At 36.2% G+C, this 24,697-nt stretch overlaps 1 protein-coding gene across 1 annotated transcript in view; it reads left to right on the top strand.

Moving 5' to 3' along the window:
- The window catches only part of arrdc3b (arrestin domain containing 3b), a 14,927-nt gene extending 2,087 nt beyond the window's left edge, over positions 1-12,840 (top strand). Inside the window, 7 exon segments of the mRNA XM_054612649.1 lie at positions 3,115-3,196; positions 3,937-4,084; positions 5,344-5,446; positions 5,581-5,837; positions 10,270-10,423; positions 10,955-11,109; positions 12,256-12,840. Of these exon segments, the coding sequence (XP_054468624.1) occupies positions 3,115-3,196; positions 3,937-4,084; positions 5,344-5,446; positions 5,581-5,837; positions 10,270-10,423; positions 10,955-11,109; positions 12,256-12,333 (977 nt within the window). The 3' untranslated portion in view covers positions 12,334-12,840.
- Positions 12,841-24,697: the final 11,857 nt, after the last annotated feature.

Raw genomic sequence — 24,697 nt, 5'->3', positions numbered from 1 at the left:
ACTTCTCTCTGAGGACTTTTATTTTATCTACTTCCTGTCAGCGTTTTGTTTGTTTATGCAAAAATGGATGTCAAGGGTCAAAGGTCAAGAAGTAAAACAATGACATCATAGTTTCTTCAACTTTCAGAGGATGAATTTATGAAATCCGACTCTCAGAAACGATGAACATTCCTGAGCTTTTGGTTGCGTCACATGATCTTCCTCAGCTGATGGAGTTCAAGGTCCTCAAATATAAAAATATATCTGCAGATAATAATAATTTATTTATATAAAACATTTCACACAGTTACAAAGGGCTTAACAAGACAATAAAAGCAAGAATAAACAAAAGTAAAATAACAAAATAATTAACAAAGTAATAAACTTTGAAATGTTGGAGCCAGTATTTCATCAAAATTAGAATAAAAATTTAACTGAGCGAACTGTATCAACAGTTTGTTTAAATTATCAGATTATTTAAACATTTAAACAAATTGTGAAAACAAAATTATCAAAAATACTCACAATGTTAACAATAACACCAGACGTGTTTTTAGTGGTTTTACGTCTCTTTCTTTTGTCTCTTTGTAGTCGTTTTGTGCCTCAGTGTTTGTAGTTTTTGTGTCTCTTTTCAGTCGTTTTCGTCTTTGTGGTAGTTTTGCATCTCTTTCCTGTCGTTTCACTTCTGTTTTTGTATTTACGGTCTCTGTAGTGGTTTTGTTTTTGGTATTTTTTTGTCTCTTTGTAGTGGTTTTCGTCTCTTTGTGGTCGTTCTGTGCCTTGTGTTGGTCGTTTTGTGTCTCTGTCTGATAGCTTTTTTTGTAGTTCTGCATCTCGTTGTGACTTCCTAACAATAAATGTTAGCAGTAACTTCAAACAGCGGCGGACCTCGTGAGGACCTACTTACCTCCATGTCTTTATCATCGACTTTGATATGAGAATTTGTGGGTTTTAATCTTTAGTTTTCTGATGCAGATATGAAGCTTTGTATATATATGATGTGTTTTCTATTTCATATGTAAAGGTTTCAGGGTTTACACGGGTTTCTGAAAAGGTTTTATGTATTTTAAGTTGTGATCGGGGTAGAAACCTTTGATCTTATCGGTAAAATCACTTCAGTCTGATTCTTTTTGATTCATCGTTTGGTGAATTTAGATATAAATATAAAAAGCACATCACGATTCCATAAAGCCCAAAGCGACGTCTTTAAATGTAGGACTAACAGTCCCAAACACAAAGATAATCAGAAAGTTTTAACTTCCATCCAATAATTCCATAACAACTAAACTCCATCAGCTGAGGAAGATCATGAGACTCGATAGAAAGCTCCAGAACAGCTACTAAATGGATCTCCGGTGGGATTTCTGTAGTTTTTATCAGCTGTTTCCATGTTGAAGTGTGAACTTTTGTACCAAAATGATGTGAAAGTGATGCAGATTCTTATTTTTCTTAAATGTATTAAAGGATGATGAATAAAATGAGGTGAATATTAAAGATGTTTTTCTCTCATCATTTATTTAACTCTGAGAGTTTCAGGTCTACCTGTTAGTTCAGCCCCCCCCTCTTCTTCCTCTTCTTCCTCTTCTCATGCCACACCACATGGCTTGTACTGATGTGGGCAGGGGCTTGTCTGGGCTCGGCCAACCAGAGGCCGGATTATCATACATGTCACGTTCTCCTCCAATGGGGAGCCGAGTTGTGATGCAGGCGCCGGAGTTTCCAGCTGAAGGAAGCTGCTGAGTCTGGTTCATACCGGTCTGCTCCTGCTCGCTGTGTGAGTGTGTGTGTGAGAGTGTGTGTGTGAGTGTGTGTGTGTGTGTGTGTGTGTGAGTGTGTGTGTGTGTGTGTGTGTGTGTGAGTGTGAGTGAGTGTGCCGGTAACTTGACGTGGACACACACACACACACACACACACACACACACATATGCATGCAAGCTGTTGATGACAGCTCTCACACGAAGCTCATACAAACATGCAGACAGACATAGAGAGTCAGACAGACAGACATAGAGAGTCAGACAGACAGACAGACAGACAGACAGGAAGCTGTAGTTCATCAGGTTGAATCGGGACATTTTAAACTGTTGAATCTGAAAAACAAACAATAACAGAAGAGAAGAGGAAGTTGATGGACGTCATGTTCTTTCTCTGAGGGAGGAGCTGCAGCTCTTCTTCACCGCTGATACTGATCCCTCTGTTTTATGATGAAATACAGAAATAAAACAAAAACAAAACTTTTAACATGTTTTACATTTTTTGTTTTATGTAAACTTTGTTTTTTTTAAAAACTGCAATACTTTTGTTGATGCAATAGATGAGTTTTGGATCAATAAAAACAACTTTCTTTGTAAGAAATACATCCATGTTTTTGTAGCAGCAGTAGAGGAACTTTGTCCAAAATACAATAAAGTTAAAAATGGATAAAAACAGAATATTTTAACTGTGTGGTATTAGTACTTTTACTATAACTGAATAGTTTTACTTTGTGGTATTGGTACTTTTACTGTAACATAGTATTTAAACTGTGTCTTATTAGTACTTTTACTGTAACAGAGTATTTAAAGTGTTTTCTGTATGTATTTAAACTTTGTCTTATTAGTACTTTTACTTTAACAGTATTTTCACAATGTGGTATTAGTACTTTACTGTATAAGACTATTTATACAGTGTAGTGTTGGTCCTTTTACTGTAACAGAGTCATTTTACAGTGTGGTATTAGTGCTTTTACTGTGATAAAGGATCTTTATCACAGATACAACTTAGACAGGGTCAAAGGTGTCGTCTCCATATTGTTTATTTTGTCCGATCAAATGTCCAAAACCCTAAAATATTCAGTGTACTTTGATATAAAACAGATAAAAACAGGAAAACTCTATATTTGAGGGACTGAAAACGCCATTTTGGCTCATTTTTTAACATAAAAAATTACTAAAAAACGCGTCGTTTCCGCTCTGGTTTTAAGTTATTTTTCTCTCCTGTGTATTTTGTTTTATTCTCTTCTTACTTACCTTCAACAGTCGGGACTCAAAGCTCTGAGCTGAAGTCATAAGTGGATCCGTTGTTTGATAAAACCTTGAGACATTTCGTGTATAAATACTGCGGTTCTGATGTATAAACGTGTTCTCTGTGTTTCAGATGAGGACGCTCCAGAGGAAGGTCTCACTGTTCTGCACGCCGGATTACACGAGTTTGCCTTCAGCTTCAACCTGCCTCAGATGTGAGTAGTGACCAAGTACTTTTACTCAAGTACAAGTACTATTTTGAGGTACTTTCTTAGAGTATTTCCATTTAATGCTACTTTATACTTAATTTCAGAGTGAAATATTGATGTTTTTGCTCCACTGAGTTTATCTGACAGCTTTAGTTTCTTTTACAGATTAAACTTTAATAATAAAAACATCTCATAAATGTTTAAAAAACAACATTGTTAAAGATGAGTTTCACTAAAGCAGTGTCAGACGAGTTGCTAACAGTTACACTTTAAAACTTTCTATCTGACTTTATGGCTGAGAAAAGTTTTTGTTTGGAAAAAAAGCAAATGGAGACAAACAATGAAATGTTCCCCTCGTCCTCTTCTTCCTCTTTGTCCTCTTCTTCCTCTGGCATCGACTAAAGAATTAGCTGCACCAGCTCATACACGTTAAACTAATATTTAGAGTAGAGGATCTTCTTCTTCTTCTTCTTCTTCTTCTTCTTCTTCTTCTTCTTCTTCTTCTTCTTCTTCTTCTTCTCTCTTAGTCTTCTCTCTTAGTCTATTTCTTCTTCTTCTACTTCTTCTTTATAGGAAACATTTCACTGCACACTGAGTACTTTTACTGCTGATACTTTGTGTACATTTAGCTGCTAATACTTCTTTAACCTAAGTAGGAATATAACATTGACTTTTACGGAGTACTTTAACCTTGTACTACTGGTACTTTCACACTAATACTCCTCCCTCTGTCCTCCGTGGTTCAGGGCTCTGGCCACGTCCTTTGAGGGTAAACATGGCAGCGTGAGGTACTGGGTGAAGGCTGAACTGCACCGTCCATGGCTGCTGCCGGTCAAAGTGAAGAAAGAGTTCATTGTGTTCGAGCACATCGACATCAACACGCCGCTGCTGCTGGTAGGAGAGACGACGGAACGTTTATCTGGGGTTCTAAAGGAGAACTTCAACATTCTGGGAATTAAAACTATTTGTTTTCTTGCTGAGAGTTTGATGAGAATACTAGCTTAGCTTAGCACAAAGACTAGAAGCAAAGGGAAACGGCTAGCCTGGCTGTACTTATCACAAGGAAAATATTATATTATTATTTAAAGGAGTCAAACCTACATCCTATACACATATACAGGTATATTTATTTAAATGGATTATTGGAATATTCTTTAAAAACAGATTGTGTTTTTATTTGGGTGAAGTTATGTGCTGTAGTATTCCCTCTGGCTCTAAACAGGAAGTTAATGGTACTGGCAAAATAGTTCTAACCGGCCTATAACACTTCTTTTTCTTAAAGAACCCTCTTGAGCCTTCATGAGTTGATGTGGAATCGTGACGAGGAAACGTTTAGATCTTTTAAACTCTGTGCAAGTTTCCCCTCCTGAAGAGCTGAGGTTCTACCCAGAACAATTTGCCTCTGAAGAACCTTTTTTTAAAGACATTTTTTTTTCAAGGGTTCTTTGTGAGATAAAGAGTTCCCTTAATAACCTGTTTCAATAGAACCCCTTGGGTGGGTTCTGGATAAAACCCTTGGAATCTAAAAGGATTCTATGTAGTACAGTCTGGGTGGGCTGTAGATGAAATCCTTAAATTGTAAAATGGTTCTCAAAAGAACCCCCTAGGTGGAGTCTTGGAATATAAAAGGGTTCTCGGTGTTACCACCCCGTATGGTTTTTGTTAGCACCCTTAGGATGTGAAAAGGTTCTGGATAGAACGTGTTCTCTGTAAAAGAAAAAAAAAAAAACTCTCAAATGTGGTTCTGGGTGGAACCTTTCACAGATGGTTCTAGGTATAACTCTTGAAAAAAAGATTCATCCAGGAACCAAAATGGATTCTAGTCCCATGAGGACAAGCAGAAGAACCCAAATGGTTCCAAATAGCACCGTTATTTCTTAGTGCATGTTAATGGGTGAATTTTAGATATATTGATAGGCAGACTTTTTTTTACCTTCAGACAGAGCTAGGCTAGCTGTTTTCAGTCTTTATGCTAAGCTAAGCTAACCAGCTGTATCTTCATGTTGACCGCACAGACGTGTGTTTGGTATCAATCTTCTCGTCTAACTCTCAGCTACAAAGCCAATCAGCTTATTCCTCAGAATGTTCCTTTAAGAAGACTTTAGTACCTGTGATGTTGTGGAACTGCTAACACAGATGACGTTGTGCTTCAGGCCCCTCAGGCTGGAACCAAGGAGAAGACGCTGTGCTGCTGGTTCTGCGCTTCAGGCCCGATCTCCCTCAGCGCCAAGATAGAACGAAAGGGCTACACACCAGGTGAGCCGACCCGCTACCTCCTACCTCCTAACTCCTCCAGCTCTTCTTCCTTTTTCCCTTTTCACTCTCAAGATTTCACTTATTTCACTTCTCTCTCAGTCCGGCAGACTGATCTCTTCTCCCTTCTCTCCAAGGCGAGTCGATCCAGATCTTCGCCGAGGTGGAGAACTGTTCGTCCCGGGTCGTGGTGCCCAAGGCCGCCCTGTACCAGACCCAGACCTTCTTCGCTAAAGGCAAGGGCAAGCAGATCCAGCAGCTGGTGTCCAACCTGAGGGGGGACCCTCTACCTCAGGGGAAGAGCCAGAGCTGGGAGGGCAAACTGCTGAAGATCCCCCCGGTGTCGCCCTCCATCCTGGACTGCCCCATCATCAGGGTGGAGTACGCACTCGTGGTGAGTCCGGGTTTCTGTGCAGACTCAAAGCCACTACGTGTAGAATCAGAACCGGGACCGGGACGCTGGTAAACTGAAAACCAGAAGGACAAGTATACAATAAAAAATTCTCTGTTACAAGTAAAAGTTTTGCATTCAAAATTATGCTTGAGTACAGAAGTATTTTAGTATTAAAGTATTATTTTATAAAAAGTAAAAATAAGAGTATAACAATAAAAAAATATTCTGTTACAAGGAAAAATTGTGAATTCAAAATTATGCTTGAGAACAGAAGTATGTACTTATTATTGTATTAAAAGTAAGAGTATCACAATAACAAAATACACTGTTATACATTTTTACTTGAGTACAGATTTATTATAGTATCAACAGTAAAAGTACTCACTATTCAAAATGCCCCCTTCAGGTAAAATATGGAGCCACATGTAAAGATATAGACAGTAAAAAAATCGACTGGATCAAAATAAAAACAGTTTTCTATAATAATGATAATATTGTGACACAGTAAAAATGACTAAAAACCTTTTTAATAACACAAAAAAAACAATAATAAACTAATGACCTGCTATTTACACAATACAATAAAAACAATAACTTGCTAATAAAACTTCAAAAAAACATAAATAAGAAACAAGAAAAACTACTAACAAAACTAATATTAACTTAAATATTAATAGCTTACTCACATCACAATAAAAACTTATAATATGTTGCTCATAATACACTTAAAAGTAAAACCAGAAAATAACCTACCAATGTGTTTAATGCCTATTAGATGCTCCAATCTCTGTAATAGGATTTGATGATCAATGGTATCAAATGCAGCACTAAGGTCTAACAATACAAGTACAGAGACAAGTCCTTTGTCTGAAGCTATTAGAAGGTCATTGGTCATTTCCACCAGTGCCGTCTCTGTGCTATGATTCACTCTAAATCCTGACTGAAAATCCTCAGATAAACTATTGTTATGCATAAAGTCACACAGCTGATTTAAGACTGCTTTCTCAAGGATCTTAGGAGGTCTATAGTTAGATATAGTCTATAGTTAGATATAGTCTATAGTTAGATATAGTCTATAGTTAGATATAGTCTATAGTTAGATATAGTCTTAGTTAGATATAGTCTATAGTTAGATATAGGTCTATAGTTAGATATAGTCTATAGTTAGATATAGTCTATAGTTAGATATAGGTCTATAGTTAGATATAGTCTATAGTTAGATATAGGTCTATAGTTAGATATAGTCTATAGTTAGATATAGTCTATAGTTAGATATAGTCTATAGTTAGATATAGTCTATAGTTAGATATAGTCTATAGTTAGATATAGTCTATAGTTAGATATAGTCTATAGTTAGATATAGTCTATAGTTAGATATAGATAGTTAGTCTATAGTTAGATATAGTCTATAGTTAGATATAGTCTATAGTTAGATATAGTCTATAGTTAGATATAGTCTATAGTTAGATATAGTCTAGTTAGATTAGATATAGGTCTATAGTTAGATATAGTCTATAGTTAGATATAGTCTATAGTTAGATATAGTCTATAGTTAGATATAGTCTATAGTTAGATATAGTCTATAGTTAGATATAGTCTATAGTTAGATATAGTCTATAGTTAGATAGTCTATAGTTAGATATAGTCTATAGTTAGATATAGTCTATAGTTAGATATAGTCTATAGTTAGATATAGTCTATAGTTAGATATAGTCTATAGTTAGATATAGTCTATAGTTAGATATAGTCTATAGTTAGATATAGTCTATAGTTAGATATAGTCTATAGTTAGATATAGTCTATAGTTAGATATAGTCTATAGTTAGATATAGTCTATAGTTAGATATAGTCTATAGTTAGATATAGTCTATAGTTAGATATAGTCTATAGTTAGATATAGTCTATAGTTAGATATAGTCTATAGTTAGATATAGATATAGTCTATAGTTAGATATAGTCTATAGTTAGATATAGTCTATAGTTAGATATAGTCTATAGATTAGTCTATATAGTCTATAGTTAGATATAGTCTATAGTTAGATATAGTCTATAGTTAGATATAGTCTATATATAGTCTATAGTTAGATATAGTCTATAGTTAGATATAGTCTATAGTTAGATATAGTCTATAGTTAGATATAGTCTATAGTTAGATATAGTCTATAGTTAGATATAGTCTATAGTTAGATATAGATATAGGTCTATAGTTAGATATAGTCTATAGTTAGATATAGGTCTATAGTTAGCCAACACCTCTGGATCTAGAGTAGGGTTCTTAAGAAGAGGTTTAATTACAGCTAGTTTGAAGGCCTGTGGTACATGGCCCGTTAGTAAAGACAGATTGATCATTTCTAATAAAGAATTGCTAATTAAAGGTAAAACTTCCTTAAGCAGCCTAGTCGGAATCGGGTCTAAGAGACAGGTGGAAGGTTTAGACTTAGAAATAGTTAAAGTCAATTGTTGAAGGTCGATGGGAGAAAAGCCATCTAAATATATTTCAGGTTCTACAGCTGTGGATCGATCGGTACTGGTTGAGGGCAGTAGATTATAAATTCTTTCTCTAATAGTTAGAATCTTATCATTAAAGAAGTTCATGAAGTCACTACTACTGAGGTTTATAGGAATACACGGCTCAACAGAGCTGTGACTCTCTGTCAGCCTGGCTACAGTGCTGAAGAGAACCCTGGGGTTGTTCTTATTTAAATCTATTAATGCTGAGTAATAGGCTGCTCTAGCATTACGGAGTGCCTTCTTATATATTTTAAGACTGTCTCGCCAGACTAACCGCGCTTCATCCACATTGGTGGAACGCCATATCCTTTCAAGTTTTCGCGATATTTGCTTTAAATCGCGGGTTTGAGGATTATACCATGGAGCAAACCTCCTTTCTTTTATTAGCTTCTTTTTTAGAGGAGCTATAGAGTCTAGTGTCATTCAGTGAGCATGCAGCACTATCAACAAGATGGTCAATCTGAGACGGACTAAAGCTAGCGTAGGAGTCCTCTGTTATATTGAGCAATGGTACTGAATAAAACCCTGAAGAAATCGCTTCTTTAAATTTAGCTACAGCATTATCAGATAGACATCTAGTGTAGAAACTTTTGCCTAATGGCGTACACTCTGGTAGAAATTCAAAGGTAATTAGATAATGGTCCGATAAAAGAGAGTTCTGTTGAGAGACAATTACATTTTCTATTTCAATACCATAAACCAGAACAAGGTAATGAACTAAAAGCAGTACTAAGGCTATCATTATACACATCCACATGAATATTAAAATCCCCTACAATAATAACTTTATCCGTCTTAAGGACTAAACTTGATAAAAACTCTGAGAATTCAGATAGGAATTCAGAATACGCACCTGGTGCACGATACACTATAACAAATACAATTGACTTTAATGCTTTCCCGCTGGGTTTGAAAGACTAAGAACAAGGCTTTCAAATGAGTTGTAATTTAATTTAGGTTTAGGGTTTATTAATAGGCTTGAGTCAAAGATAGCTGCTACTCCACCTCCTCGGCCTGTGCCTCCAGAAATATGAGTATTAATATGACTTGGAGGAGTTGATTCATTAAGGCTAACGTACTCTTCATGACACAGCCAGGTTTCAGTAAGACTAAATAAATCAATATGATTATCTGATATTAAATCAAGTACACCCTGAGATGATAATAACTATTAATGTAATAAAATAGGTGGATAAAGTAGTTATAATATTATTATGTTTTATTCATTATATTTATTGTGTTTTTTATCATTATTATGTTTGTTATTACTATTAATATAATAAAATAGGGAGATAAAATAGTTATAATATTATTATTATGTTTTATTCATTATATTTATTGGGTTTTTATAATTATTTTTGTTTGTAATAACTATTAATATGATAAAATAGTGGGATAAAATAGTTATAATACTATTATTATGTTTTATTCTTTGTATTTATTGTTTTTTTATAATTATTTTTGTTTGTAATAACTATTAATATGATAAAATAGTGGGATAAAGTAGTTATAATATTATTATTATGTTTTATTCATTATATTTATTGTGTTTTTTATCATTACTTGTGTTTGTAATAACTATTAATATAATAAAATAGTGGGATAAAGTAGTTATAATATTATTATAATGTTTTATTCATTACATTTATTGTGTTTTTTATCATTACTTATGTTTGTAATAACTATTGATATGATAAAATAGTGGGATAAAGTAGTAATAGATGTTCAGGGAGGCGTTGGCTTCGCCCTGAAGTAGGAAGTGTCTGTTAGAGAACAAGGTGTTCTCTCTCTCGGTTGTGACAGGTTGTGTAACGCACTAAAGGTCATGTGGATTTAAAAACACTCTCGACGTGAACTGGTCCGACTGGCTCCCACTCAGACTGTAATGGTCCTGTTTTACCCCCCCCCCGTCTCTCTGCAGGTGTACGTTGACGTTCCCGGCGGGTTGAACTTGTCCCTCTCGTTGCCGTTGGTGATCGGGACGATACCGCTGCACGCCTGCACCACCCGCACCTCCAGCATCAGCAGCAACTGCAGCACTCTGAGCTGGCTGGGTCTGTCGGAGAGGCCTGAGGGTACGAACACTGAACACATCAACACACGTTCTCTCTCTGCACACACACACACACACACATTCTCTCTCTGCTCACACACACATGTTCTCTCTCTGCACACAAACATGTTCTCTCTCTGCACACACACATGTTCTCTCTCTGCACACAAACATGTTCTCTCTCTGCACACAAACATGTTCTCTCTGCACACAAACATGTTTCTCTCACACACACACATTCTCTCTCTGCTCACACAAACATGTTCTCTCTCTGCACACAAACATGTTCTCTCTCTGCACACACATGTTCTCTCACTGCACACACACACATTCTCTCTCTGCTCACACACACATGTTCTCTCTCTGCACACACACACACACACACACATTCTCTCTCTGCACACACACACATTCTCTCTCTGCACACACACACACACACACACACACACACACACACACACACACACACACACACACACACACACACACACACACACACACACACGTTCTCTCTCTGCTCTGAGGATCTCTAACACTCGTCTGTTTTCTGCAGCGCCGCCCAGCTACGGTGATCTGGCGATATCAGAGTCTCACAGGCGGGAGTGTCTGCACGGCTGCGATAGGTCGGACGGGGAGGCCGAGGAGGCGGGCTCTCTGCTCCCTTACATCACAGAGTTCAGATATCTGCCCCCCCCTCTCTACTCTGAGGTACGGTTAATACGCACACACCCATAAAAACAGCATCAGCAGACCACGACAGCTGTCACACTGCTAAAGAGTACACGGAATGTATGACATATACAGTTTAGATGCAGTAAAAGAGTACACAGAATGTACAACGTATTCGGTTAAGATGCTGTAAAATGGTACATAAAATATAAAAAATATCCTGTAATATGCAGTTAAATGTTATACAAAGTATCAAGTTAAGATGCAGTAATAGAGTATACAAAATATACAAAAAATGCATTAAGATGCAGTAAAAAGTGTATACAGAATATACAAAGTATCAAGTTAAGATGGAGTAATAGTGTATACAAAATATAAGAGTATACAGAATATAGATATAGAATACACAGTAAGGTGCAGTATAAGAGTATTCAAAATATAAAAGGGTTCAGTTAAGATGCAGTTAAAGAGTACACACAATATACAAAGTATCCAGTAAAGATGCATTAACAGGTATGATTTTTCAAAACTACTGATAAGTACAACATTATACTTATACTTTTATTTTTCAGAACCCTTAGAACTTTCTTTCATAATCCACCATCATAAATCAGCTGTGATTATTTCTAGTTTTTCTGTAAATTCTTCCAGCAGCAAAAGAAAACATTCTTTTCATATTTTAAACCTCTTTGGTTCCGTCTGAACTCTGTCTGTTTGTTTGTGTTCAGATTAATCTCACGAGCTTGTTTTAATCAGAGAGCTTTAGAGGAGGGTTGTGTTTAGGATTTTGGACGGAGCCAAGCTAGTCTTTGTGCTAAGCTAAGCTAGGCTAACCGGCTGTAGCTTCACATCTACTGTACAGATGTGAGACTGGTATCAATCTGAACATCTGTCTGCAAGAAAGCTGATAAGCAAATTTCCAAAAACTTACACGGTATGATGTGATCGTATGTCTGACTTCTGCTGCTGAGCGATGACATCTTTCAGTTATAGATGGTGTTTGGCCTCTAGTTCACAGTTCAAGCTTTCTTTTGTTTATTTAAATATAGAATTAAAAATCATTTTGATTTGATAAACACACTCCAACCACATCACCTTTTTCTAAAATGTCAACATGAAGAAGTTTGAGCATGAGTTTTTATTTACTGCTCCATCAGCAGCCTGTAAAGATGCCCCCCCCCTCAGGTGGATCCGTACCCCGACCCCCTGGAGGTGTGCTCGCCCGCTGACCTCCGGAGACCCGACACGTGTCCGTCCCGCTGAGGAGAGCTCGTGAGCTCGGAGGGCTTCTTCTGCTCAAACACGACTGTGTCACCCCTCACCTTCTCACCAGATTATGTATCAGCATAAATACGGCTGTGGACCCTCCCCTACTCCAGGGGGCGGGGGGAGTCAGCTGAGAGAGTATTCGGTGACCATTGACCTATGGACCAGGGACCTCTTTATCCTGTGCTCAAGATGAGGCAAAAACAAAAAGATCCTCGACACCACTGTACGACTCTGACGAGGCCGAAATCAAAGACTCCGCCTCCACAGGGAATTTTTGCACAAACCGTATTTACTGTTTTTTCCTATCGGTGGTTTTATATTCTGCAGATTGCCGCGGGCCTTTACGTGCAGTAGATTCTGTCCACACCATATTTGTCTCTTAAAATGTAAATGGCACATTTAAGACGAGGACAATAAGCTATAAGTCCAGTTATTAAATGTTTGAGCTCTGCAGGTGTAGCTGTCACTAAACCAGACTGCAGGTGTAGCTGTCACTAAACCAGACTGTCACTAATCCAGACTGCAGGTGTAGCTGTCACTAATCCAGACTGCAGGTGTAGCTGTCACTAATCCAGACTGCAGGTGTAGCTGTCACTAATCCAGACTGCAGGTGTAGCTGTCACTAAACCAGACTGCAGGTGTAGCTGTCACTAAACCAGACTGCAGGTGTAAAAATGGCTCTTATGTGATCAAGAGACAGAAAACAAACAAGACGAATGATTAATGCAAAAAATAAAAGCATCACATAAACGACCACATCGAGCACTTAAACTGAAGCTCGAAGTGTGTGTGTGTGTGTGTGTGTGTGTGTGTGTGTGTGTGTGTGTGTGTGTGTGTGTGTGTGTGTGAGAGAGAGTGTGTGTGTGGCGTGTGTGTGTGTGTGTGTGTGTGTGTGTGTGTGAGAGAGGTGAGTGTGTGTGTGTGTGAGAGAGAGAGAGGCGTGTGTGTGTGTGTGTGTGTGTGTGTGTGTGTGTGTGTGTGTGAGAGAGAGGTGAGTGTGTGTGTGTGTGTGTGTGAGAGAGAGAGGCGTGTGTGTGTGTGTGTGTGTGTGTGTGTGTGTGTGTGTGTGTGTGTGTGTGAGAGAGAGAGGCGTGTGTGTGTGTGTGTGTGTGTGTGTGTGTGTGTGTGAGTGAGAGGTGTGAGTGTTGGTTTAAATGACCAGGGTCTAGAGATAAAAGCACAACTCCGACCAACCAAGATAAAGTACCACAAGTCGCCTGTCGGTTTCTGCTCTGAACTAAAGCTTCTCTTGCTGTAGATTTTTATTTTATTTTTTTCAAACATGGATGTTAAGAAGCTTTTTGCTCACGAAAAAAAATGGAAAATTATATTAAAAAAAGATAAAAATGTTTACAGATGAATATATCAAATTGAGAATGTTGTTCAAACATCTTCCACCTAAAACTTCAAAGTGCAATATATTTTTGTATTTGTGATTTTTTTTTTTTTGCACTAGTTTTTCATATACTCTGTTGCTGTTTATTCCATTTCTGTGCATTATATTTTATTATCATGATCTTATTGCTGTCATGATGAACTTTTGATAAAATAAAAGGTATATTTTATAAAATACTGAGACATTTGTGGTGTTTTTGTACATGAATGTTCTTAACATGTGTTGGTGTGAACCTGTAATTACAGTCATGTTGAGTAGACGACCACGTGACACAGTTTGCATCAAAAATTGTCGTCCTTCATGAATAAAACGTCAATAAACCAGTTTATAAATCATAGTGGAAAAAGGAGCTCCTTATTAAAGAAGAACTTGCCTGAGAATCTTCCTGTTTTTAAGTTTCCTTCAGTATTTCAGTAATCCTGTTACAGTCATGCATACACCCATGTGTACACTGCAAACAGAAGCTGCTAATAGTTAATTCGGCATCCTTTAAATCGTGCCACTGTGCCAACATGTAAACAAATAAAGGCTTAATAAAATACAAACGGATCAAGTTGTGTCCCACAGCATCAATCGCTGTATCCATGACAACAGCGTTCTCCCAGTTCACTGTGTCAGACTTTGTAAATCCCAGTCTAGACGCTCCACAGCGCTGCAGCAGCTGCTCCTTCATCCTCTGCATGCAGCTCGTGGTGGCGTCTGCTGCAGAGACAACAGATGAGACGGAGCTCTCGTGAGCTGCTGACCTAATTCCCCTCCGCAGAAAAAAAAATAGCTTATTGAGTAATACTATTTCATAATTTACGGTATGCAGGGGAAATAGTTTCCAGTTCTTTTACAGACACTACAGGCAACATTATAGTTTTCATGCACTTGTCATTTTTTTGATTTTAGTCTTTTTTCAGACTAGTGGAAATAAAACATTAATTAACTATTAGATTATACCTAATTTGCATATTCAAACATTACATTTCAGAAAACATGTAATACAAAAAATAATCATCTTAATGTCAGTAATCAACTGGTGAAGTTTCATGTTGATATCTATTAGTTAATTTTTTTACCCTATTCACCTGTAGAGTCTTCAACGTGTATGTAATTTAACTAAACATATCTTTAAAGGACGTTTTCTCTAAATGAGTTTTTTCTCAGACTCTGATCCATAAATCTCCACTTCAGTAGCTCTTACATACACCAAACTTTACAGCTTCATTCCTCTCTATATTCTGAAGGTTTCTACAGAGGGGTTTGTTCAGATATCATTCATAGTCTGATTTATACAACTTTTAGTCCCAAAAACATGGTGAATATTGATTTTTTTTAATGGCTGTTGACAGTATTTTCTGATTTATGTAGTGATGCAAAGAGATATCCAAAAGTATTAACATGTCAACAAAATAAAACAATTATTTGTAACCTGGCTTTATTAAATGTTCAGATTTATGTTCTGGAAATGTATGAAAATTAGCACATATTTAGTGAAATAATCTCTAATTTGCATGTCTAAACAAAACATTTCAGAAAACGTGTTATATAGAAAATGATACAACAATTAAACTCATGCAGAAGCCACAATACTGTGTGTAAGAGTTAGACATAAATACACCAGACGTGTGTTTGTAGGTTAAACAGAGATTTGTTGTGGGAGGAGTTTAAGGAATCTTTAGGGAACGCCTCGTCAGCACTTTTTACTCACTCAGTTGAAACATAAACCTGATGTTTTGGTCCTTGACAATAACAGTGGAGCATAATGGTGGAATATAGATTTTCATATAATGTTGAGACTGAATATTAAACACAGGAGACCACAAAACAAAGTCCTATTAGTTACATTTGCTTGATTAAAACGTGAAAAAACACAAAAACAGCTCCTCTGACCTGCAGTGCATTGACTCGATTATTGTACTTAAATACAGATTTGAGGTACTTCCAATTTATTTTAATACATTTTTAAGTATTTTTAGTATTTTAATGCCACTTTTTCTTATTCCATTTGCAGCTTATTTTACATAATAAGATTGTTTACAATCATTACATATTATGTATTAATTAATTGATTTATAATTTCTAACAACTTTGACTGATTCATTTTTTTATGCATTCAGTACTTTTACTTTGAATACTTACCGTACATTTTCATCGATACTTGTTGTTACAGTATTTTCACAGTGTAGTATTATTATATTTACTTTAGTAAATGGTCTGAATACTTCCTTCACTCAAGTACTTCAGTACAACTTTGAGTTAAATTTGCTTCTTTTAAGGACTTCTACTTCAATCAAGCTTCAATCAAACAAAGTATCGCGTTAGTTCAGGTAGAGATTTGCTTGTATGCTTCACAGTCATTGGGCCATTCACAGTCATGTGACCAGCAGCATCCAATCACATTCTCGCAGGTGCGTAGCGCAGAAATTGAAAAGAATGGTGTCTGTTTACGTGAAAGCGGTTTGCGGCCACAGCTGCTCCCACACATCTGTGCTTCTAGTTTTTAATGATTGATGTAATACATGTAATAAATGTGATTTAATGATTTGCTTCATAATGTCAGTTCTTTTCTGTTTATCAGTCCAGTTTGTCGGCAGTTTGTCGGCTGTTTTTCAGATTCAGCTTGTGATGAACCTGATTTATTGTTTTTTATGTTTTCTGCATGTTAGCAGGTGTTGTTGTTTTGCTTCCTATTACAGTTGTTATTACTATTTGCTGCGTGTTATTCAAATATTAATTCCTGCTGTTGCACTTGCTGGAAACCAGTAAAATGAATCTTTAGAAGTACATAAGTATTTGGCGTTATTGCAAATCTATGATATATATTCAAGTGAGAAACAGCAGCTTGTATGATTCAAAACAATATCAATTCTCTATATTCCCACACTAATACTCAAAGTTTAGTCCTCCAGTTTCAGTTCAAAACCACAGACTGTAAACAGGAAGTGGTCGTAGTTATCGTGACGTCATTCATTGGTTTGTGGACTGATGTTTTGAAGGCTTGAGTTTAGCGATTTCGGTGTCGCCATCTTGGATTACAGCCGTCGCCATGTTGTTGTTTTTTGCAACCTATGAACTGAAAGTGACCATATTTGGAAGGATAATCATATTAAAAATGGCAATGTTGTATAAAGTCATGGTTTGGATTGTTTGACCGAAGATTGTTTATAAGATGTGGACGTAGTCGTTGATTTTGTGGTTTTGAAACCTCGAATTTGGCTTTCTGGCCGTCGCCATCTTGGGTTTTTTTTGCAACGTGAACAGGAAGTGACCATATTTGGACCATGTAGGAGTGACGTAGAGACGGCGTATACGTCTCTGGTAGAAACCTGTCGATCACTGTGTAGCCCCGTAGTAGTAGTAGTAGTGCCTGTCATATTGTCAACGCTGCTTCAAGGCTTTTGTAATACTAAAGTGGGCGTGGCTTCACCTCTCAGCCCCTCACCCACCTTTATTTTAACATTCTAAATATGCAGTGGGTGAAGTGCTCAGATCTTTGGGTTAAGTTACACTTTTAAGCAAGTTTAGGGTTTTTCTCTTTTACTTTCTTGTGTTTTTATTTAGTTGTATTGTACTCTGAGTCTGAGTACTTCTGTTTACTACTCTATGTGACTTTATACATGTATATATCAGCAGCAGAACAGACTCAGGTCCATCTTTATCTTTGGGAGCTTATTACTAAACGTCTCCAACTCATTGAGGAGTCGGTTCACATTCACAACTTGCTGTTGATGAAGAGAAGCCGCTCTTCTTCTCTGAAGATATATATCCTGTTTGTGAGGGTTTTACCTTGACTCTTTAATTAAAACACCGTCACATACCAAGAACAAATAGGAAACCTCCTGCACACACAGGCGGGAGGTCACATGAGCGATGTTTTGGCTTCGACCGAACAGGCTGCGTCCGTCGAGCTGATAAACAGAAACTGGTTCAAACTGGATGCAGGGAGGCGGCGCAGACGGACAGACAGACTCACAGACAGATTGGCATCACGTCATTAAAGAAGGCTTCCTCATGTTGCCGTGAAAGATAAAGTTTTGGGTTTTTTCACCGCCGACTGGGAGAAGGTGTCGTTTCTTTTGTGTTGGATTATTAAATTACTGCTATGAGACATTTGATCCCCAGAAACTAAACTATTATATATATGTGTGAATATACGGAGTTTATGTTTATTAAAGTCACGTGTGAGCCTCCGAATAGTTTGCATGTTTGTTCAAGTTGCACATGCATCAGTAAACACACACAACACACACACACACACACACACACACACACACACACACACACACACACACACACACACACACACACACACACACACACACACATTAATGCAAGGTACTCTGCAGGCATCTGGGCCGCGGGCCAGTTCACAGGATGTCCTTGACGACTTCTAAACACAGCTCAGGTTTGGTGTCTGTGCAGATCCGCCGTTTCCAAAACCTTAAAAAAAAACATCAAACCCAGCTGGATGAAATGTGGACATGCACAGACACACATCTCACTTCTTTTGTGGTTGTGCGTGTCGTCGCTCGGTTTCGTTTCGGTCTTGATACTTCTGAGTCCGCTGCTTCAAAACTGCTGAAACCTTCGCCCTTTATGTTGGCATCCCGTTCATGTGCACGCGGCCGGCCAGCAATCTACGGGCATCGCCCAGACGGCCAAAAATAAACACAAGCTGCCTGCATTCGTATCGAAGCAGTGAGGCAGAATTCATGAGTGGTTTGTGCTTAAAAAACCCTCAGCAAGAAAACATAGTAAAAAGCCCACAGACAGTGAGAGAAACAGGACGAGCTGCAGGAACAACAAACACGCCGTCCTTTATTCACAGAGTACATTTACTCAAGTACTCTGCTTCAGGACAAATGTGTGGTACTAATACTATACAACCTTTTACTCCACTACATTTATCTGACAGCTTTTGTTTCTTTACAAATTCAAGATTTCTGCTGACAAAGCATATGGAGAGTTTGAAAAATATGATAAAGTCCATGAATCAATGAGTCAATGGACAGAACGTTTATTGTTTTGATTACTCTTTTTTTCATGTTAAACATTTCACGGTTTAAGCTTCAGATTTAAAGATTTGCTGCTAGTGTTAATAATTGTAATGTTATATAAAGTTGAGGACTGTTGGAAATAAGAAGTGGACGTAGTCGTCGTGACGTCACCCGTTGGTTTGTAGTTTTGAAGCCTCAAAGTTGGCTTTCTGGCCGTCGCCATGTTCTTGACCTGTCAATCAGTGTGTAGCCCCGCCCTAAAGCATCCCCTGCTTTATGGTCTGTTTGACTCTAAATGGAGCATCATTTACTAAATGAACATCATGCTGTATTGAAGAAGACTTGAAACTAGAGATTGAGACCATAAACTCATGTTTACAATGTTTACTGAGGGAATAAATCAAGAGAGAAGTAGAGTCATTTTCTCATAGACTTCTATACAACCAGAGGAGTCGCCCCCTGGTGGACAGGAGAGATAATGCAGCTTTAACACATGAAGCTTTGGATTCACTTTTCAGACCTGGAGGTTGTCTCGTGGTTTGTCCAAATAGAGACATTTACATCCATAGAGCAAAGAAACTGGTGACTTGAGTTTATTTAGTCCATTGTAGAATATATTTTACTTTAGTATCAATTACTTTATGTAAAGCTCAACAAGAGAGAAACTAACATTCTGTCTGTGTTGACTGAATTGATAATAAAGCTGAAAGTTCATTCTTTTACTTTGATGCATTCGTGTAACGTTTTCAGTGAGTGGTAAAGAAGTTTTGTGTGATGTAAGATTTGGTCAAGTCTTTCAAAAAATGTGCTGAAGCAATAGTTGTTTAATCTGTTGGTGTTTCATCAGAGAAAAATCCTGTAAATCAGAGGATAGATGAGGTATTTTATTATGTTTGTTATTCTTTAACACAACATCTACTGTCTGTGTTTAATGGAGAAGGATTTCTCACATTTTGTCCTTGTTTAATAGTTTTTCCTGATCTGGGTTGAGGCCTTAAGGACAGAGAGAGTTTCATGCCGTACAGATTGTAAAGCCTTCTGAGGCAGATTGTGATATTGGACTTTGGCTTTATCAATAAAATGACTTCACTGTCAATATTGCTAACATATATTTACGTATTTATCTTTAACAACTGTCTATTCAAATGTTTTAACATGCAAGTGTTTACTGCCTCACTACCAGGTGGCAGACATGCAGCACAAAGAGGGAGTGAAGCTGATCAATAACAGCAATAAGTCTGTTAATTTAAACTAATCCATGTTAAATCCATAAATTTAAGATTAAAAGGTCATCTAACAAAATAACACTGTGTTTAGCAGTTTGAACAAAAAGCACAGTTTCACTGAGAAATCAAATGTAAATACATGTTAAATGATCTTTTACCTTTAATAAAATAGTTGATTAATTGATTTGATACTATTTTGATAATTGAGTGATAGTTTAAAATCAGTTTTCAGATTTGCTTCTTTTGTTCTTTTAAGTGAAAGTTTATTGAGTCTTTTTCGGTCTCTATTAAAAAAGTCGTTCCATTTGTCACAGTTCTGACATTTTTTACAACAAATTATTGATCAAATAATTTGATCAATAATCAATAAGGAAATAATTGGCAGATTCATTGATAATTAATGTCATTTTTAAATTGGTAGGTATATAATACTTTGTAGAGTTGCAGCACAAATGTAAGTACATTTAGTTAAGTACCAAATTAAATTAGTTTGAGTCTTTCCCTTTATGATACTTTATATTTTTTCTGCTTACTGTTTTACTATACTATGTTTTTTATGATTTTATTATGAAATGCTATACTAAGATTTTTTTTTATGACGTACTATACAATGACTTTTTTGTATTACACAAGTTTGACAGCTTTTGCTACTTTGCAGTTAATACAGGACTGTGGCGCCCCCTGGCTGTCAGTCTGTAGATGTCTGACATGGTTGTAGTTTTTCTGTTATTTTTTAACTAATACTACAACTAAATACTACAACTAAATACTACACAGAGCTGGAGCTTAGTTTTTAGAAATGTTGAATCCAAATTCATAGAAGTAGAAGAAACCATCTGAAGAAAAACACAAACAAACCCTCAAAACTTATAAGTGAACTTTTGTATTAATTCATTTGAAAATCAAATTATAACTAAATGTTTCTTCACAGCTTTTTTACTTTTCATTTTTTGAAGAAAACACTTGTTGATGTATATTTTAGACTGAATTGTGTTGTTTTTCATCGTTAAAGTAGAGCTGGCTCACTTAACATATAACCATAACAGTGAAATTCAATGTTTTGTTCATCTAACTAACTTATGAAAGTACTATTTATTCGGCCTTATTGGTAGAAGTATTAGGATACTTTACTAAACTAAAAGTACTAATACCACACTGGGAAAACAGTCCACTAGTGGTAAACATTCTGCTTTCAAAACTTGTGAGTATTAAAAGTAATTAAAAGTAAAAGTACTTTTTCCCCGTCATTGTTTCACTAAATGTTGTTTCTGCATTAATATTACTGCTACATTAATGTGTATTTTGCATTTTACTGCTGTAGATGTTTTAACTCCTTTTATATACTGTTTAATCATTGAATCATATTCTATATGAATTTATTATTAATTACTATACTATGAGTTTTTAATCAGATACTATTCTCTTTTTTTTCTCGTTTGTTTTCAACATACTATACTATGCCTTTTTTATGATGTACTATACAAAGACTTTGACTTTTTTTATACTATACTATTACTAATACTAATACTTATACTTTGTATAAAATACTGACTTTTTTATAGCATAAAATACTATGACTTTAAAAAAAGAAAAATGTGACATACCATTCTATGACTTTTTATGACTTTTTTAAATGACATCCTATAGTATGACTTTTGTAATCATTTTTCTTATTATATTACATTTTTAATGCCATACATTACTTTTTCCAGCTGATCCCAGTTCACATTTGTTCCAGAGTAAAACCTCTTGAATCATTATAAAGCTAACGTGCAGCCTTTTTTACAAAACACAACAAAAATCTGAAGAATCATTGAGGACAAACCACACGTGATCATTGTAACAGAGCCTGTTTTTATTTTTGTATATTTTTCTGCAAAATACAAATACTACCACATGTGTGAGTGAGGGAGTCGCTGTACATGATCTCTGACTGAGCATGTAGCTTTTCTTCTGAGAATCATTGTCTCCAAGTGGCGACAAAGGCCAGCTTTATGCCGCTAACAATCTCTTTATAGAATATTTAACTATTAGAAGCACATGTAAAGAGGGGATAGATTGAACATTTACAGTACAGAGGACATTCACTGAGGTCAGGTCAGATCATTTCATGGGGGCGTTTTGAGGTACAAGTCCAGGCAGTTACTAAAAGAATCAAACCCAAAAACACAATAAAGCGTTTGTTAGTTAACGCTCCTCCTGCAGCCTGAGGACGAGCTCCTGGCCCTCAGCTTAGTTAAACTGCTAGTTAATCTGGAAGCTGACCTACCCGGAGACAACACAGTCATCAACAAAGAAAAGCAGTGCAGAAGAAAAACACATCCGGGCTCCGCCCTTTTTCCAACAGAGTAGAACAGATACTATTTTATTTTGTTATATTAGTGATTTTACTCGTAGGTGGGATGCAGACGGACTGTGGCTGAAGGTTCAAGCTCCAAATATACAGTTTTTAAACCAAAAATATTCAAATGTGAACGACCCTCAGCCAACTCTCCGTATCTTCAAAATAAAAGCACTGTTAGGGCTCTTATTGTGGCGGGTGTTAGAGCCAGCTTTAGGTACAAGGCACAAATTATTCAAAATGTCCACAATGTCCTTGTAGAGTCACAGTACACAGTGGTGGAAAGTACTTTTACTCAAGTACTGTACTTCTGAACAATTTTGAGCTATTAGTACTTTATGTTTTGTACTTTACTATTTCTATTTTATGCTAATTTTTTACTTCTATTCAATTACTTTTAGTACATGATTTCCCTCTGATATGAAGAATTTGTCATGGAGATACTTTTTTAAGGTATATATTTATATTTGTTTTTACATTTTTTGTACTTTTACTAAAGTAAAGTTCCACCGCTGTAAAAATACTGCATATTTTTTTAATAATCACCAGTAATTTGTGATATCATTTCGGCTCTGACACCAGCTGCCCTTTTTAAAGGGAATTATTGTTTTAATTTAACTTCCAGCTTTATTAAAATCTCCCTGAATGTTTAATAAAAAATCACATGCGCCTCTCTGCTTTTTTTTATATAACTGTTATCTTATTAAATAGAGCTGCAGACATCTAGGAATATCAATTTGATATAATAAAGAATTCAAAAATCATAACACTATATAAACTTTGTGCAGCAAAGCATCACCGTCCTCGTGGATATGGCTTTTAATACAATCCTCCTAACTCTGAATGCTAAGCTAACAGCTAACAGCTAGCTTTCTCTCTGTGCATAACAACAAGGCCATAATCGACGTTTACTTATCACTCAAGTTCAGATGAGAGTTCAGTTTTTTTTCTTCTGATACATGAAACCAAAGATGCTTTTGTTTGTTTTACAGGAAAATAACGCAGGTTTTGTTTTTATGGAAGCAAATAAAGGACATTATGATTAGTTTTATGTTTAATTAACTGGATGAGAAGTTGTGAATTGTAACCACTACTAAACACTAAAATACTCTACATTGAAATATTCAGATTTTAAAGCCAACTATGTGAATTAATGTGGTTTTATTATTATTATTTAAAATGTTGTACATTTAAAAACTACATTATTTTTCTTTTACATAACCTGACAGAAGTGCAGATATTTAAAATTGAATTCAAGTCAAATTTTTGTGACTTTAATCCAATTTGAGCATCTTGATGTTTTTTTTAAACTGAATACTTGAAATTTAAAGTCTTATTTTACTAGAAATAAGACTTTTTCTCTGAAAATGATGTTTTTGAACTTTTTTGTGATCATCCCTCATTATTTCTAGTATTTTAATCCAGTTTATCCTGAGTTTTTAGGCATTTGTTTACACTATATTCAAGTATTTGTGTATTTAAATGTTTTTGCATTATAAATATTATGCACAAAGTATTCAGTAGTGGTTAATTATTAATCATTCAGTAACGTATTATGGTATTCTTTGCAGCATTTCTTTGCTTCCATATTCTTATCTGGATGCATTCCACAGAAACATATTTTTTCTACTCTCTACTTGTTCTCTAACTCTCAGAAGCGTTTTCACATCAAGTGAAACTTTTTCTATGCAACCTGTTGCAAAAATAACGTTCTCATCTCTCCCACTGGAACCTCCTCCTCCCCCTCCACCATCTCTCTCTCTAACCAGAGCTCCATCTTCTCCACCCTCCTCTCACTCTACTTCCTCTCTACCTCTCTCTCTGTTTCTGTTTCCCTCCCCCGACCCTCCATCCGTTCATATATAAATGTGCTTTTTGTTTAAATGTGCGCAAATATGTTGAACCTGCAACACGGCGGACTGATTCCTCTCAGCTCGCCTGCTCATGCATGTTATTAAAACCTCTCAGAGTACCAGACTTCTTCACTTTCACCTTTTTTTTGTTTGTTTTGTTTGCATAAATGTGCACAGATGTGCATTTAACATATTTGTTATTTACTTATCATACCCCCACCCATCCCCCGCCACATGAACACACGCAAAACAAGCAATACATGTACACGAATACCTCTCTGCAGCCGCTGTAGTACAAACAGGAAGTACAAACATGAAGCACACGTTTGTATCTGATCATAAACTAGACAGCTGTTTATCAAACTGCTAAAAGTACAAATCCTTAACAGACTTAGACTTAACAGTTGATTAATAAACGTTGTTATTCTTCAGTTTTAATGAAGAATTTTGTCACTTTTTAGTGTTACTCTAAGCAGTTTGATAAATACTTCCCTGATGTACCAGAAGTACTCCCTCTGGTGTACTCTTCCAGCTACAGTACATGTTGTAAATACAGC

This window comes from Anoplopoma fimbria, chromosome 14 (genome assembly GCF_027596085.1).
Source record: "Anoplopoma fimbria isolate UVic2021 breed Golden Eagle Sablefish chromosome 14, Afim_UVic_2022, whole genome shotgun sequence".
Classification (NCBI taxonomy): domain Eukaryota; kingdom Metazoa; phylum Chordata; class Actinopteri; order Perciformes; family Anoplopomatidae; genus Anoplopoma; species Anoplopoma fimbria.
The sequence above is the reverse complement of the archived record's forward strand: the minus strand, read 5'-3'. Positions and strand labels throughout refer to the sequence as shown.